General features: G+C 46.6%; 1 protein-coding gene across 24 annotated transcripts in view; it reads right to left on the reverse strand.

The window, feature by feature from the left end:
* CACNA1D (calcium voltage-gated channel subunit alpha1 D) overlaps positions 1 to 15,437 on the reverse strand; it is a 320,640-nt gene that overhangs the window by 79,303 nt on the left and 225,900 nt on the right. For 16 of the 24 annotated variants that reach the window (XM_070238787.1, XM_070238800.1, XM_070238797.1 and 13 more), the window contains 9 exons: positions 13,497 to 13,584; positions 13,160 to 13,219; positions 12,117 to 12,143; positions 8,563 to 8,723; positions 7,416 to 7,641; positions 7,077 to 7,284; positions 4,079 to 4,199; positions 937 to 1,051; positions 348 to 417 (listed from right to left, as the gene is read on the reverse strand). In XM_070238787.1, the coding sequence (XP_070094888.1) occupies positions 348 to 417; positions 937 to 1,051; positions 4,079 to 4,199; positions 7,077 to 7,284; positions 7,416 to 7,641; positions 8,563 to 8,723; positions 12,117 to 12,143; positions 13,160 to 13,219; positions 13,497 to 13,584 (1,076 nt within the window). The remainder of the gene's footprint in view (positions 1 to 347; positions 418 to 936; positions 1,052 to 4,078; positions 4,200 to 7,076; positions 7,285 to 7,415; positions 7,642 to 8,562; positions 8,724 to 12,116; positions 12,144 to 13,159; positions 13,220 to 13,496; positions 13,585 to 15,437) is intronic. The other 8 variants (XM_070238804.1, XM_070238798.1, XM_070238803.1 and 5 more) reach the window with 1 other exon arrangement.

The raw sequence follows: 15,437 nt of genomic DNA on the forward strand, positions 1-15,437 counted from the left end.
GATCCTGAGATCTCCTCTGGGGGTAGACATCTATTAATAATCCGTGATTTTAACCCCCCACTGAGAAGATACGAACGTAGGTCAGGTCTGACCACACAATTCCAATAAAGAAAAAATAAATGGTCAGACCAGCCAAATATATACTGGTTGAAATACTGGTTAACAACCAGGTGAGTGCCTAAACTCACTCAGAATCCCCCTGGAAAGCCAGCGTCTATAATGGTGGCTTCACACTCTCACACCACAGTATCATACAAGACACTTTCACTGCGTAAACGGTACATCTATGGTGCTATCAACAGACTCATTTTGAAACAAAAAGGGGAGAAGGGCTTCAGAACACACACTTTGTTGTCACTGTTGGCTATCTGGTTGACTTCCGGTTTGTTGGTCTTTTTATTTTCCAGGCTCTCTTTTCTGCAGAGAAAAGAACACAAGAAACCAAGTAACCATATTGCTACGTATAAAAATACTAATCAGGATTCTGAATCAACAGTGGCCCAATGAAGGACGGAATTTAATTGGAAACAATGCTAACAGCAAGAACATAGCACAACCCACACTCAGAGCTTCCTGCTCATCTCAGTGCACTGGATTCATTACACAGATCATCTTATTAAAATTCTCATCCAAGAGCTAATCAGCACTGAAAGCATCATTTATTTTATGATGCCAAAAATTAACCGCAGCCATTCTTTAAGCATGGGGACGTGCGACTCCTACTCTCAGCTCCAAGAGAATGACAGCTGAGGGCCTGGCTTCTGCCCAAGACTCTACCTTTGTTGGTTAGCCCCATGTGGTCACCCACAATCACCACAAAGCAGCACCATGCGAGCTACAGCTGCCGTGGAGTCCAGGTGGCCCCCCAAGGCCTCACCTTCAGCTGGCTCCCCAGGCAGACCCCTGAGCAAACAGCTCAAGCAAAAATGGGGTTACCTGGCAATCTTTTTCCTCTCCTTCTCTTCGGCTTCCTCTTTCTGAGCAGTATTCAAACTTTCAGCATCAGCCAAATTGTCTACAGCGATGGCCAAGAAGACATTCAGTAGAATATCTAATTTGAACATTTTAAGGGTATAACACATTTCTAAATGAAACTACATCTGGTCAACAAGGGCAACATCACCCCCCTCTGTGTTCTAGGAGGCTGGTAACAGGGGACTGTCCCCTAGTGCTGTGTTCTCTCGGTAAAGCCAGAGGACCAGACCCTTGTGTTTTTCTTTAAAAAAAAAAAACTAGAAACGTGTAGAAGATAGTCTGGAAAAAAGCAAAATTAGATTCACTAAAACTTGTGAAAACCTACAAACTTGACCATTTCCTTTCGTGTCAGCGCATATGTGCATGTTTGCACAAGCATGTGTGCATATCTCTATACATCTAGGTATCTACAGCTGATACACATTGTGTGAAACAACCAATAACATAAACGGCGCTTTCATGCATTTTGCATTACACTTCATGCATTTGGTTTCTTTTAAAAGACACAAGCCCATAACATCTATCTGGGTCATGCTTTCCAAAACAGACACCTTTAAGGCTACACACCATTCAAGTGGTGATCCCATTGCAGGAGACAGTCCGAGCCTTTCTTATCTGAAACGGCCCTCAGTCTGCAGATACCTCACTCATTCATTCACTCCACAAACACTGACTGACTACAGCATGCCTGACTTATTGCCAGACATGCCAGCCTACTCATTTGAGTAGCCCCACTGTGGCTAGATCTTTGGCTACTGTGGTTGAATTATTATTTTTTCAAACAGTAAAAAGTTAGGTGATTAAACAAGTTAGCGGGTTTTCGATTCTTACTATAATGCTGTATGTGCGGTTTCCTGGAATGACTGAAAAAAAAAAATTCTGAACAATCTTCCCAAATCAAAAGATGCCTGTTTCTTATTTACTAGAAGTTAAGTACATTTTTGACAAGCACAGGGTCAAAGGGCAGTAAGTCAAGATGGCTCTCCTCTAACTGAAGCTTCTCTCTGGCTGACATACGGCCATATGCATGCAAGACTGCAGGAGCCCAGGGACCCTGAGACAGGAGAGGCGAACCACTGTGCCACACGCCCAGTGCAATGTGAAATCTCAGGACGGCTGCCGAACATGTAAACAGGCTTAACCTAACAAGGCCCGATGAGGGGAGCACTTACAGGGGACCTCAGGCTTGACTAATCTATTCAAGTCTTTAAAGAGGATGGAAACATGAGCGAATTGTATTAGGCCTTTCAAAACGCCTTTGATATGCAAGACTACTCCTTAAACAGAGCTGCAACAAGCCTGGGGAAGCAGTTTGTCCTGAGCCGGGCGAGGGCTCCATAACACAGCACTCCTCTGACCACCGTGGGGTAATCGTGGCTCAGAAAGGGACTAACCATACAGAGAATTCCTACTAACGATCTCAACGAAGAAACAACACATCTCTAGTCTCGCAATGACACTAAACCCTTTGAGGTAGTGGAAAGCAAATCCAGAGCAATAAACCATAGGAAAATCTTACAAGTTATAAACCTCTAAGTACCCATCATCTCTCTTTAGAGGCATTCATTACCCAGACCCTCCTGAACAGAGGTGGGCTAAGGAACTCATTAGGAAAGATCTACCAAACACCTCTGATGTGCCAGGCACTGTTCCAGGTGCTGGAGGTATGGGAGCAAACAGCAGACTGGAGTCCAGCTCCCAGGCAGCGTCTATTCTAGTCGAGGGAGACAGAACATAAACTATTTAAGCATTTCAGATAGTGATACATGTGCTGCAAAGAAAACACGACGTGTAACCAGATAGAGCGGCCCAGGAATACTTCTCTGCAGACTTAAGGCCGGTATATTGCTGTGGCCTAAAGAGTTAATCACAGGGAGAGCAGAAAAAGAAAACAGGAATCATTCAGTTAGCAAACATTTCCCAAGGGCTAACTGTGCAAGAGTCTGTAGTATAAGCCATGAGAGACGTGAATAAAAAAAAGAAAAGATTCCTGACTCAAGAAGCTTATCGTCTAGCTGGGGAGGTGGAGAAGCACCCACCCCAAGCTCCAGTAGATGCAGAAACCACACGCGCTAAGAGACCCAAGCATAGAATCTGGCAGGGGACTCCCCTCTGCAGGAGACAGGAGCAGGGGGCTCCCTGCGGGAGGGACTCAGAGGGTTTCTAGGTGTCGAGATAGGGGTTTCCATACAAAACCTTGAAGCACAAAGCACTGCCCTTAGAGGTTTCCCCTGGGGTTTCCACACTGAAGAAAACTCACTAACAAGCCAGAGAAGATTAAAGGAAAAAAAGCTAAGGGGATCTGGGACTTCTTAGAAGAAGCATTCAGAGTAGGATGCTTTAAAATAAAAAAGTGAAGACCAAGAGTGGTATTCACACGTTCATACTCTGTTCTTGTACCTAAGATTTACTGAGGCCTCCATATGCCAGGTCTTGGGCTAGGCAGGGAGGACACACAGGGAAAGCAGACACAACCAAAGGTCACAGGGTTGTGAAGGGTCTGTAGAGGTAAAGAGAGATCTGAATTTTCAGAAGTCTAGGATTAGAAAGTACCTCTTGGCAAGGAAAAGGAATGAAAGGAGTCGGAGAAAAGATACGCAGCCTGATGAAGCAGCTGGCCAGTGGACACTCGATCCCCAAAGACACACAGATCAGCAAAGCAAAACTAGGTTCAGGGCAGCTTAGGTCAACCCACTGAAGGGTGTGCCCATCGGTTATGAAGGGTCTTAAGAAGACACAGATGCATCCCTAAACTCTCAAGGATGATGGCACAGAGGACAACCTGGCTTTGCCCTAAGCCATCCCTTGGGACCTGTGCGGAAGCTGTGACACTGAGCTGGGTGACCACTGGTACAGCCCACATGGAGTCTCGTGCTCCTTCCCCGGCTTGCTCTCATTCCTCAAAGCCTAGCTGGGACTCTCCCCTACTCTGCCTTTCCCAGAAACGGTGAAGGCGAGCATTTTAACAAGGTAAGGGCACTCACTTCCCACCACAACTGCTATCACCACCACCACCACACCACCACGACCATGGGGCGACTCAGAGAGGGAGAAACAAAATAAGACACTGACACAACAGAGCCCCGGTCAGCTTGAAGGATACAGTTACCGCAAATGAAGAGGATGATGAAGTAGATGCAGACGATCATTCCCGAAGATGACGGGCCCCCATACGCCATGATGCCATCGTACATTACAGCATTCCAGTCTTCACCCGTCAGAATCTAGAAGCCAAAACTGGGATCAGCTGGTAGGTGGACTCACAACTCCCAGGTGTTCTCTCAGAGCTCCTAAATCCCGTTGAAGCTGGCTTCCACAGTTCAGTTTGCACTGAACAAACCCATCTGTTATCCCATTGAGTTTTCAAAACACGATTTTTAATTACACCAATACATGAGTTAATTCTTCCGGTGAAAGTAAAGTAACATCAGATATAAGACTTATGTACTCTTTGATGACCCTCCAGCCTGGTTTTAGTCCCCTCCCAGAAAGCATGCTGCTGGCGTCTCTCTCTCCAGGACCTTTGTGCATTTAACGTGTATATACACACCCAGAGAAAACAGGCAGCTGGTGTCTTCTTGGATTTATTAGACATACAGGGTATTATACTGTATGAATTTTCTGCAATGTGTCTCCCCCCCGACCACTCAACAACATACTCTGGAGACCCTCTCTGCCAGCAGGTTCACCTCATTCTTTTTAACCGCTGACTGGTAGTCCACATAGATAATCAATTGTGCAAACAGAGAATTCTATCTATGAATTGTTAGAAGCAGGGAATTCTGAATATCTCATGTAAATTTACAAACTACCTTATGAGTAGATACTCCTAACCATCTCAAGTTTCAAATTTAATCTTCTCTACTGATGATACTTGACAATTCAATCCATCGTGATATAGAATCAGATGAACTTGAATAGCAATTCAAAAATATACTATCTTTCACAGAGACAGAGAGAGCAACAGAGCAAGAGAGAGCACATGCCTCTTTATCTTTTATCTGGACAAGATATTTTAAAAATTAAAACCATCGTGGCTCACAACCAAACAGAAAAATGGGTAAATGATTTGAAAAGATAAAACAATTCACAGAAAAGGAACTATAAATGGCTGTTAGGTCACATAAAAAGATGTTTAGGTTCACCCTTGATAAGAGACATATGAATTAAAACTCCAATAAGATACCATTTTCACCTATCAGACAGGCAACAATCTGGAAGTGTGAACACCCACTGTGGTGAAGAGCAGTGAGGCCACGGGCAGGCTCCCCACTCCCCTACTCCCCGTGAAGGAGGAATTACTCCTCCTGTAGGGAGCATACTTGGACAAGAGTATCAGAGTTGAAAATGGACATACACCCTTTAAACCAGCAATTCCACTTCTGTGAATTTATCCCACAGATCTACTCTCACACATGTGCCCCAGGGTGTATGTTCAAGGTGACCCACTGAGCCAAGACTGGATATGATGTAAGAGTTATCAGCAGGGGACTGGTTATGTGAATTATGGCCCATCCACACCACAGAATTTATGCAGCACTGAAAAGGAGGCAGCAACCTTTTATGGACCAATAAGGAAGGTTCTTAGGACATTTTAAATGATAAAAAGCAAGATGGGGACTGGCCCAGTGGCATAGTGACTAAGTCCATGTGCTCCACTTTGGTGGCTCGAGGCTCCTAGGTTCGGATCCTGGACACAGACCTACACGCTGCTCATCCAGCCATAAAAGAGAGGAAGACTGGCAAAGATGTTAGCTCAGGGACAATCTTCCTCAAGCAAAAAGAGGATTGGCAACAGATGTTACCTTAGGGCCAATCTTCCTCACCAAAAATGTATTAAAAATAAAAAAAGCAAGACAGGAAAAGAGCATGCGGGGTGAGCCACCACCTGTGTAAACTCATCTATGGGTAGGTAGGTTAATTGCTTTATATCTATGAGCAAATATACCTTGAGGAATATATAAGAACCTGTTTAGTGGTGGTTGCCTCCTAGAAAAGGAAATTGGTGGCTAGGTGGGAGGGAGACTTGTAACTTTATATCCTTCTGTAACATTTGAATTTTGTGCCATAAACATGTATTACAAAAAACACCTCCACACAAGTTCCTCTGAAAGAAATCAGCATCAAGAATGACTAACCAGTGGCCAAAATTAAGTATAATTCAAAAAATGAAAGCTATGGCTTTATAGCAGTGGCAGTAATTTCATTCATCTCAAAATGACCAAGTGGGAAAGAATCTTCGAGATCACTTCCTCTAGTCTCTCGTTTTTTTTTTTCAGAAAAGCAGAGCGACTTTCCAAGCACAGAGCTGAGCACTGAAAGAGTCACCATGGGACCTCGATGTCCACTGTCCTCCCACCAGGCCTCTCCAGCAGGACTCCAAAGCTCACTGACATTGACTGTGAAAAGTGACAAGGGCAAGATGAGTCTTTTAAATTTATCTGCCAGGTTCTGTCCAAGGAAGGGCTTCAGCTCACCACATGTGAAGAGGGGGTTTAGAATGCCTCAGCTCAGAGCCAGGTGGGGTGGAGAGGCTGCTCCGAGTGCACAGCCACCTGCACACTCTGACACTGTCACTCCCTTCTCAGCCCCAACAGCACAGACACCCTCAGAGGCTGTGTGTCCTCATTACATCACCCGAGGGAGGACAAGAAAGGGGCAGAAGCCTGTCACAACTCTTTTATCACCCTGATTCCTCTGACTGCACAGCAAAGCATTAGGGCTTTAGAATCCACTTCTTGGCATAAATCCGTTATAACCAGGATTACAAAACTTGCCTGCAATCCAAAATTAGCAAAGAACAGAAAGAGGATTGTAGAGCCTATCTCACAAAAACCTCAGAAACCGCGTGAAATCAAACAGAAGTTTTGGGTTTATTAGTTTGTAATATCCAGTGGTCTTACAAAAACATTCAATCATGTCATACAGACAGCTGGAGTAAGATGCAAAATGAATGACTTAAACGGCATACAATTTATCAGAGCATCATTAGGACAGAGGTTTCCAATAAGAAGGGAATTGTTTTGTCTTACTGAGCTGTGAAGAGACAACGAGGCATCTCAGAACGTGCTTCTCGGGGAGAGCAAGATGGGAGGACTCACCTGGAACACTGTGAGAAGTGCTTGGGGGAAATTGTCAAAGGTGCTTCGCTTGGTTTGTGTTTCGTCAAAATTAAACTTGCCGCCAAACAGCTGCATCCCAAGCAAGGAAAAGATGATGATGAAGAGAAACAGCAAGAGCAACAGTGAAGCGATGGACTTCATGGAGTTCAACAAGGATGCCACCAAGTTGCTCAGGGAAGTCCAGTGCCTACAAGTCAAAATGACGGTGTGAGCCCGGAAAACCCGTGCGGACAGAGCCGAACATCACCTGACTAGGGATGCGGCTGATCGCCACCCCATATCCAGAAAACACCTGCGGCAAGATATACATGTCCTCACCTGGTCACTTTGAAAATTCGTAAGAGGCGCACACACCGAAACACAGAGATGCCCAGGGGAGACATGATTTCCAGCTCCACCAAGATCGTTTCGGTAATTCCACCACACACCACGAAGCAGTCAAATCGATTAAAGAGAGAGACGAAATATGCCTGAAGACCCAAGCTGTACATTTTTACCAGCATCTCACAGGTGAACAGAGCCAAGAGGACTTTGTTAGCGATATCTGGAAGGACAAAGGGACGCACGTCGGGATCTCAGCCCAGGGTGGCTCAGACCCCTCTTCTCCCACGCACCTTCTCCCACCAGTCCCCGCAGGAAATGCCCCCAGCACGTCTGCCCCCTCTTTGCTACAGTACACGTTACAGAAGCGTGGCACTAACATTACGGTCTGTCTGCCTGCCAGGTTCTGGTCCTGCTTCTGCTACGACCTAGATGTGAGCCTCTGGAGAAGTTCCTTGATTTCTGTGGGCCTCAGTTTCACTGACTATAAAATGGGGAGGGGCAGTTTATCACATAATCTCTGACATTTTTCCAGCCCTAAAAGCCTACGATTCTGCATTTAGATCATCCATCCTATTATATTTTTTGCTTCAGTCACACACAAAAGACCCATCTGGTCTTGCTTACAGCATGATATACGAAGCGGGTGCCTGCCAATGTCATTTCTAACAGCAGCAAATACCACCCAGCAGGCTGGAGAGTTGGACAGAAACAGCTCTGACTTGATGTAAGGCAGGCCTTCTCAGTAGCTCAAAACCCAGAATGGGCTGTCTCTGGGGACATGAACGATACAGGAACAACCACCACTTGCCAAGAATACCATACGGAAAAATAAAGCTTCCAGTGGGAGCAGCAAGAGGGATACAAGGTCCCTTCCAACTGCAAGATTCCTTGATCCTAAGTTGTCACAGGTTAGGACAATGAGATGCTCTGGCCTTAAGAAGCTCCAAGGTGCTTCATTCACCACACGGTGCAGACCGCACTCCCACTCCAGGTGCATCTTATGTTTAGATGGTCCTACCATCTTCCAAGATAGTGCTCCCTAGAAATGTTCTGATACTTTATTATACATCCACCAGAGAAACCAAACTGCAGCTGGACAGCCTCAGGAATCCCTAATTCAGAACAAAAAGAGAGCTTATACCTTGAATCTGTGTCAACCAGTCAGGCTGGTTGTAGTGCTCGGAGGAAATGGTTAAGGTGTTGAGAAACACCAGGACAATAACCAGCCAGTAAAACGTGACAGACTTCACGGCAGCCCTACACCTTCTGCGATTGAAACGGTTCCAGCGACGCCAGCGACGGCTGAAAGAGAAGCAAATGTTAGTCCCTGAATGGCAGACACAGCATCTGAGCGTCCAGCAAATGTGATTGAGAAGTAATTTAGCTTTCACTACAGAGGTCTGGATTGGGGTGGGGGAGTAGGAACGAAAGATGACAACAAATGGCATAGAAAGTAACAGACCTCATAAGATAAATTATGCTGGTCTTAAAATGCAACTTTTAAAAGTATATTCTTGACTTGATCATGCTATCCGTTTCCTTCCCATGGCTTTTGATGACTCCAGAATCTGTCATACACAGTCTTCAAACCGGTTGGAAAATCTAGATAGTCACAGATTCGTGTGCAGATGCAAAACTGCCCTCGCACATCTATGCGGTTCACATTCCCACCATATGGTGCACAGATCTGTTCGTGCTATCGGTGCAGAGAGCCACTTAGCTTATTACACACATCTCTCGCGGCATCTCTATCATCATACGGAATTTATCAGGCAGCAAACTGCTCCAAAACCACAGCTTTCCTTTTAGGGAAACTTCCAGTCCCTTCTTAAACGCAGGAGGTTCCTTTGGAGCCTGGCAGAGTTGTCAAAGCTGAGCAGGACATGAGTCTTCATACTGAGTCATCAGGTGCCCTTTCTAACTAGTTGATGCTCAAAATGTACCTTTAGGAGGGGAGCCAATATTGAATTGTGTTTTCATACAAACAAAATGAGCTGAGCCCAACAGACAAGTAGGATGCCCCCATCTACTTTCAGATCCTGTCTGTAATTAGGCAACGTATCCTTTCCCTTAGCCTGTCTCCCTGTGGAAAACGATCCCTGCCACAGGGTGGTGTGGTATAAGTGGGTCCTAGGGAAGGGCCAGCCGAGCACTGATGTCAGCCTGTCCAGAACGCGCTCGTGGACGGGGTGGAAGGCACCTCCTTTAGGGACCTGAGTCAGAGGACTCTCCGGGCTGTGTCCAAGCTGCACCCTGGCTGACTAAGCCGTGCTACACTAAAAAAAACCATAACCCAGACATTGGGCAAAGAACTCTTCAGCAAGGCCTGGAACAAGCAAGGCACTTTTTGCTCTTGCTTTTGCTATGTGGTTTCTAATGGTAATAGCAGCTGGAAATATGATGACTAGCAAAGAAAAATTCTACAGAGGACACTAAAGACCGTCCCCCTCCAGGCTGGGTTTCCCCTGTGATGCATAATTCAGTACACACAAGCGAGGTGATCTAAGATCCATCCTGAGTGGTCTATTTATGCTACAGTGACAAGTCACAGGTGTCTCCTAATCCAGGAGACCTATCGTCACATCCCCTGAAACCTTACAGCTCCCCTATCTTACCCCTCACTGGTCACTGAGCGTCCAGGCCCTGTATCAGGCACTGGGCATATGGAGATGAAGAAGGCATGGTCCCATGGCCCCTGTCCTTGAAAAGCATGCAGGGTTGTGGCAAATTATGAATCCACACCAAGTGCCATTCCCAGGGTACCGGGTATAGAAACAAAGAGAAGGGAACTGCAAATGTTCTTCTGGAAGAGTCAGGAGAGGCTCCTCCAAAAAGCTGAGATTTGGACTGGCTCTCTATAGCTGAGGAAGAGTCAGCCAGGGGTCAGAGGAAGGGCACTCCACCCAGGGGAGCCTGCATGGCAAAAGGGACTGAGATGGGAAGAAACAGAGCATGTGGGAGGTTTGAAAGCTGAGCGCAATCCAGGACAGCTACAAAGTGGGGAGTATGGGAGGGCTGTCAAAAGATGAGGCCAGAGGTCAATTGGGGGCCAAGTCACGAAGGAAACTGTATGCCCTCTGGCAACAGTGAGTCATGGAAAGTCTTTCAATTTTTTTATAAAGTCAGGTTTATTGAGATGTAATTTACACATGGTAAAATGTACTCTTTTTAGGTTTACAATTTATAGCCACCACCACAATCAAGATATAGAGTATTTCCATCACTCAGAGGTTCCTTTGCGGCCCTTTGGGTTAATCCCCTCTCCTCACCTCAGCCCCTGACAGCTACTGATCTGTTTTCTGTCCCTATTGTTTTGCTTTACCCAGAATGTTCTATAAATAGAATCACACAATACATAGCTTTTTGAGACTGCCTCCCTTCACTTAACAAAAGTTCTTTCGAGATTCATTTGTGTTGTTGCATCTCTCAGTAGTTTCTTTCCTTGCCGAGTATTAGTCCATCACATGGATGCAGCGCAGTTTGTCTACTCATTCACCACTTGATGGACGTTTGAGTTCTTCATGGCAATTATGAATAAAAACGCGATAAACATTCATGTAAAAATTGTGTAGGCATATATCTTTATTTCTTTTAAATATCTTAGAAGTGAGATTCCTGGGTCATATGGTAAATATGGTTGACTTTACAAGAAACTGCCAACGTGTTTTTAAAATGGCTGTGTCATTTGTCAAGCAGCAACGTATGAGAACTCCCATTGATCTGCATCCTTGTCAGAACTTAATATTGTCAGATTTTTAGATTTGATCCATTCTAATAGGTGTGTAATGGCATCTCATTGTGATTTTAATTTGCCTTTTCCTAATGACCAAGTCATCTCATGTACTTATTTGCCATCCATCTCTCTTCTTTAGTGACATGCCTGTTAAAAATCTATTGCCCATTTTTTATTGAATGTTTTTCTTATTGACAGTACTGTTTATGCATTATTTTCTCTACACACAGGATACTAGTCCTTTATCAAATATGTTTTGCAAATATTTTCTCTTCCAGTCTGCAGCTTATCTTTTTATTTTCTTTCAAAGAGCAGGATTTTTAATTTTGGTGAAGTCTAATCTATCAAATTTTCCTGTTATGTCCAGTGCTTCGGGTGTTGTATCCGAGAAACCTTTGCCTACCCCGAGGTCATAAAGATTTTCCCCTATGTTTTCTTCTAGAATTTTTACAGTTTTAAGTTTTACATTTAGTTCTATGTTCATTTTAAGTTAATTTTTGCATATACTGGTAAAATGTTGTTTTTAATAGAAAAATAACATATATATATGGAAAAGGACACAAATGATAGGTATATGGTTCCATGAGTTTTTACCAACTGACCATGTAATCTGCATTCAGAGAAAGAAACAGAAGATTACACCTCAGAAGACCTCCTGAACCCCCTTCTATGGAAAGCTTTTAAGCAGAAAGTCTCTCTCTCAGAGAACGGGGAGGGAATCTGAAGGCAAAACGTTCACTGTTGTGTCTTCTCCTGTTTGTTCTGGGGGTAGATCTTCAGTACCTACCGCACTGCTCTCCAAGGCAGGTGCTTCATGTTTACTGGGAGGACTGATCTTCTATGTGAATGTTACAGCCCACAGAGTAAAAATCAGGTCTAGAGCAACCCCACGTAAAACTCAGAAGTTAGAATGTAAAAACCCAAAACATGGGCTTAACTAAAAATAGAAAGAAGATACTGACCTGAGCTTGGACTTTGAGATGGCTTGACTGAAAGAAAGACAAAGAGAATATGATTCCTGTTAGGAAGGATTGAGTGTACACTCCCCCATCATTTCAGCCAAGATATCGTAAAAGCCATGCACAGAAGCCTGGACTCAGCACCCTGTTCCCCACAGCAGGCCAGCTGGGTAAGAGCGGGAGCAGGGGGCGAGGTGCTGCCAGTGCCAGGTGGGCCAGGCTGAGCACTCCAGGGCCCAGGCAAGAGATGCCTCTCAGCCAGGATCCCTGGGCAGCCCTGGCACAGGCGGCGGTGCTGGGGTTCTTCCCTCCCCACTCCCACAGGCCCCAAAGTGAAGCCAGCAGGCCTCTCCTGCCCGGAACTCAGCTACTCATCTCAACAGCACCATGAGCTGCTACTATAGCAAAAGGAGCACCGGACTAGGAGTCCCCGCTCTGCTATTCATTAACTGCGGGAGTTTGGGCAAGCAGCACACTTTTTTGAGCCTCCGTGTTCTCATCTGCAAAATGGAGAAGACAAACCCATTCCCTGCCTACTTCACGATATTGTAGGGAGGGCAGGGCAAGATAAAGGAGGCAAATTCACTTTGTCAACTGCTGAGTGTTCTGCCCAGAACACATCACTATTATGAACCTCTGCCAAGGAGAACATCAAATCCTTTACAGACAGAAGACCTAAAGGACACCAGCGAAAGCAAACTAAACAAAGCTGCACAGGGCTGCCCCAAAGCAGGCAGTCCTCTGCACACTCCACACCACCGGTCCCCACGCTGCTGCAGCCCAACTCATCTAGAAGAAAGCCAACAGGTGTTAATGTGATGGCGTCCCCCATCGTTGAGAGAGGGTGGTGCAGGGCTCCAAGGAAAGAGTGCTGTGAGCAGAGGAGGGCGGGGCCGCACTAACCAGCTGCTATGCATGAGGCTGGGAGAGCCCGTGAGGAAAGGAAAGCTTAACCAGGCAGCACATTCTAGTCAGCAACTCTGCCACAAGCTCTGCTTCAAAGCACTGCCGCCAGCCCCAGCCACGGAGGGGAATCGGGCCTTTACCCCCACCGCCGACACCCCGAGGGCCCAGCCTTGGCGGCTCCTCTTCTTCTCCACCAGCACCTAGTGGACACAGTGGAAGTGCCTGTTAGGCGGCACAGCCTGCAGCAGGCTCCACCCCAGCAGGCAGGCTGCTTTGGAGGAGGGGGGCACGTGAAATCCAGGGGGTCTGGGGGGCAGGGACAGGAGGCGGCGCAAGGGGTCCAGGGTGAGCCCACCCACCCCTCCTGCACCTGAGGCTATGGCCCCAGGGCTCCACTGAAATCTGGGGTGTCTTCCTCATATCTGCTTCTCTAAGAAGATGGGAGACACGGAGAGGGCAAGTGGCCTCCACACTCACCAGAGACTTCCACAGCAGCCCTGGCTCTCGCCTTCTCCACTCACGTTCTCCGTGTTCACAGACTCGGTCTCGCTGGTGGGCATGCTGGCTGTGGGGAGGAGAGAACGCTTTAGATGGTGCGCTGGAAGCACTGAGCACCCCGGAATGAGACAGAGGCAGATCTCTGCCACCAGGCAGACCCTCCGGGAACCCAGCAGGAAGGTGAGGAGGGCACTGAGGGGTCCTCAGGGGCTGGGTCAGCAAAGGGAAGTGCTGAGAAGTCAGGCACCTCCACTGCAGGGGCGCCTCTGCTTCTGTGACCTGCCAAGAAAGCCCACAGAGTCCCCCGTCAGGAGGAAATTCTGTCCATCCAGACACTTCCTAAGAGAAGCAGCCTAGGGACCAAACTGAACCCTGTCACTGTGCCTGGCATCAACCTATCCTGATTTCCGGGTTTGCACGGAGGCCACCAAAACATCTCAGCCACAGCTACATCTGTGCTTGACCAACAGGGGTACCCTAGAAAATCTGTGAATAGACTGAATACTTCATAAACTTACTACTTTAAATATATTGAAGGAGAGGAGGCATTATAGATGGAGGAGTGCGTGAAGTTACCAAGCGCAAAATCTTTTAAAAAACTTAAGACTTCTACTTGTTTTTAGTTAATTTATCTGATGTCTAAGTTCCATTGAGCTTGTGAAGCCAAATGCAGAAGGTGCTCACCAAAGAAGCAGGCACTAGAGCATCAAGAAAGGATAGCCTCATGGGTGGGAGGTTTCTCCCAACCAGGGACCAGAGGGGAAAGCTGACTATGGTCCCAGTGCCACCAGGGTCTCAGGGCAGGTCTCATTCCTCCACAGCAGGGTCCTGAGCAGCGTAAATGGAGGAAATGTGGAGATGTATCTACTAGTGTCAGGAGGCGAGGACCCATCAGAGCTACCACCTGGCACATGGGCGTTTTTTCTCATCCACTTGATCCAACCCAATAAACATCATGAGCACATGCTGGAGAGCAGATGGTGAAGGAGGTGTGGGGCACAAAGAGGGACACGGCCCTGCACCTACCCTGGAGGACCAGTAGGAGAGGCAACTCCTCAACAGATTTCAATTAACTGTGGAAAGAGCTACCGCAGGGGTCTGTGCAAAGAGTTCCGGAAACACCGTAGTGAGGAATGACTGTTTCTGCTCTGGGGTTAGGAGAGGTCAGCGAAGATGGAAACGTGGGAGAATCACCCAAACACAGGTGCTACTTTTCCCTGATGCATACTGTGAACTGCAGAAACTCTTTTTATAGACCTGATGGTGCCAAGAGGAAGGCCTTCCCCCGTGGGCTCTGCCCATATGGCTCCTCTTAAGAAGGATGCCTCAGTTTCCTCTGCAGACACTGGTAGTGGTGCCTGGAGTGCTGTGGTGAAGACTCTGAGGCCAGCCCAGGCACTGAGGGCAAGGGGCTGGATCGAAGGCTCCGTCTGTGCAGCTAGACGTCTGCCGACCCTGCTCAGGTGAGAGACACGATATGAACAAGGATGAAGGTGCGCCTGACTCAAAAGGCCCAGAGATCTGAAGAATGACTTTCTGAGACACCAGAGAAAATCCCTTTCCTTCTGTGAGCACCCAAGGAACGAGGCCTGCCTGGGTAGGAGTCTCAGTGATCAGATCCAGGAACATTTAGGCAACGGTTTCAAAAGCGAAGGGAAAAGGAGCAGAATTACAGACCCATACCACCCTATTCTCATAGAATGAGCTTTTTCTTCCTTAGTTAAGTCAAAAGAAATCAACTACAAACTTTGATTCACTTTTTCACTACTCCATGCAAAAAAAAACAGAGACAAAAACAAACAAACCAAAAAAACCCCACAATCCGATCACAGGAAAACCTTTAACAGAAAGCTCCATAAAGACACACACACACACACACACACACACACACACACACACACACACGAAGCTGCTCCTGCA

This window comes from Equus caballus, chromosome 16 (genome assembly GCF_041296265.1).
Source record: "Equus caballus isolate H_3958 breed thoroughbred chromosome 16, TB-T2T, whole genome shotgun sequence".
NCBI lineage: Eukaryota > Metazoa > Chordata > Mammalia > Perissodactyla > Equidae > Equus > Equus caballus.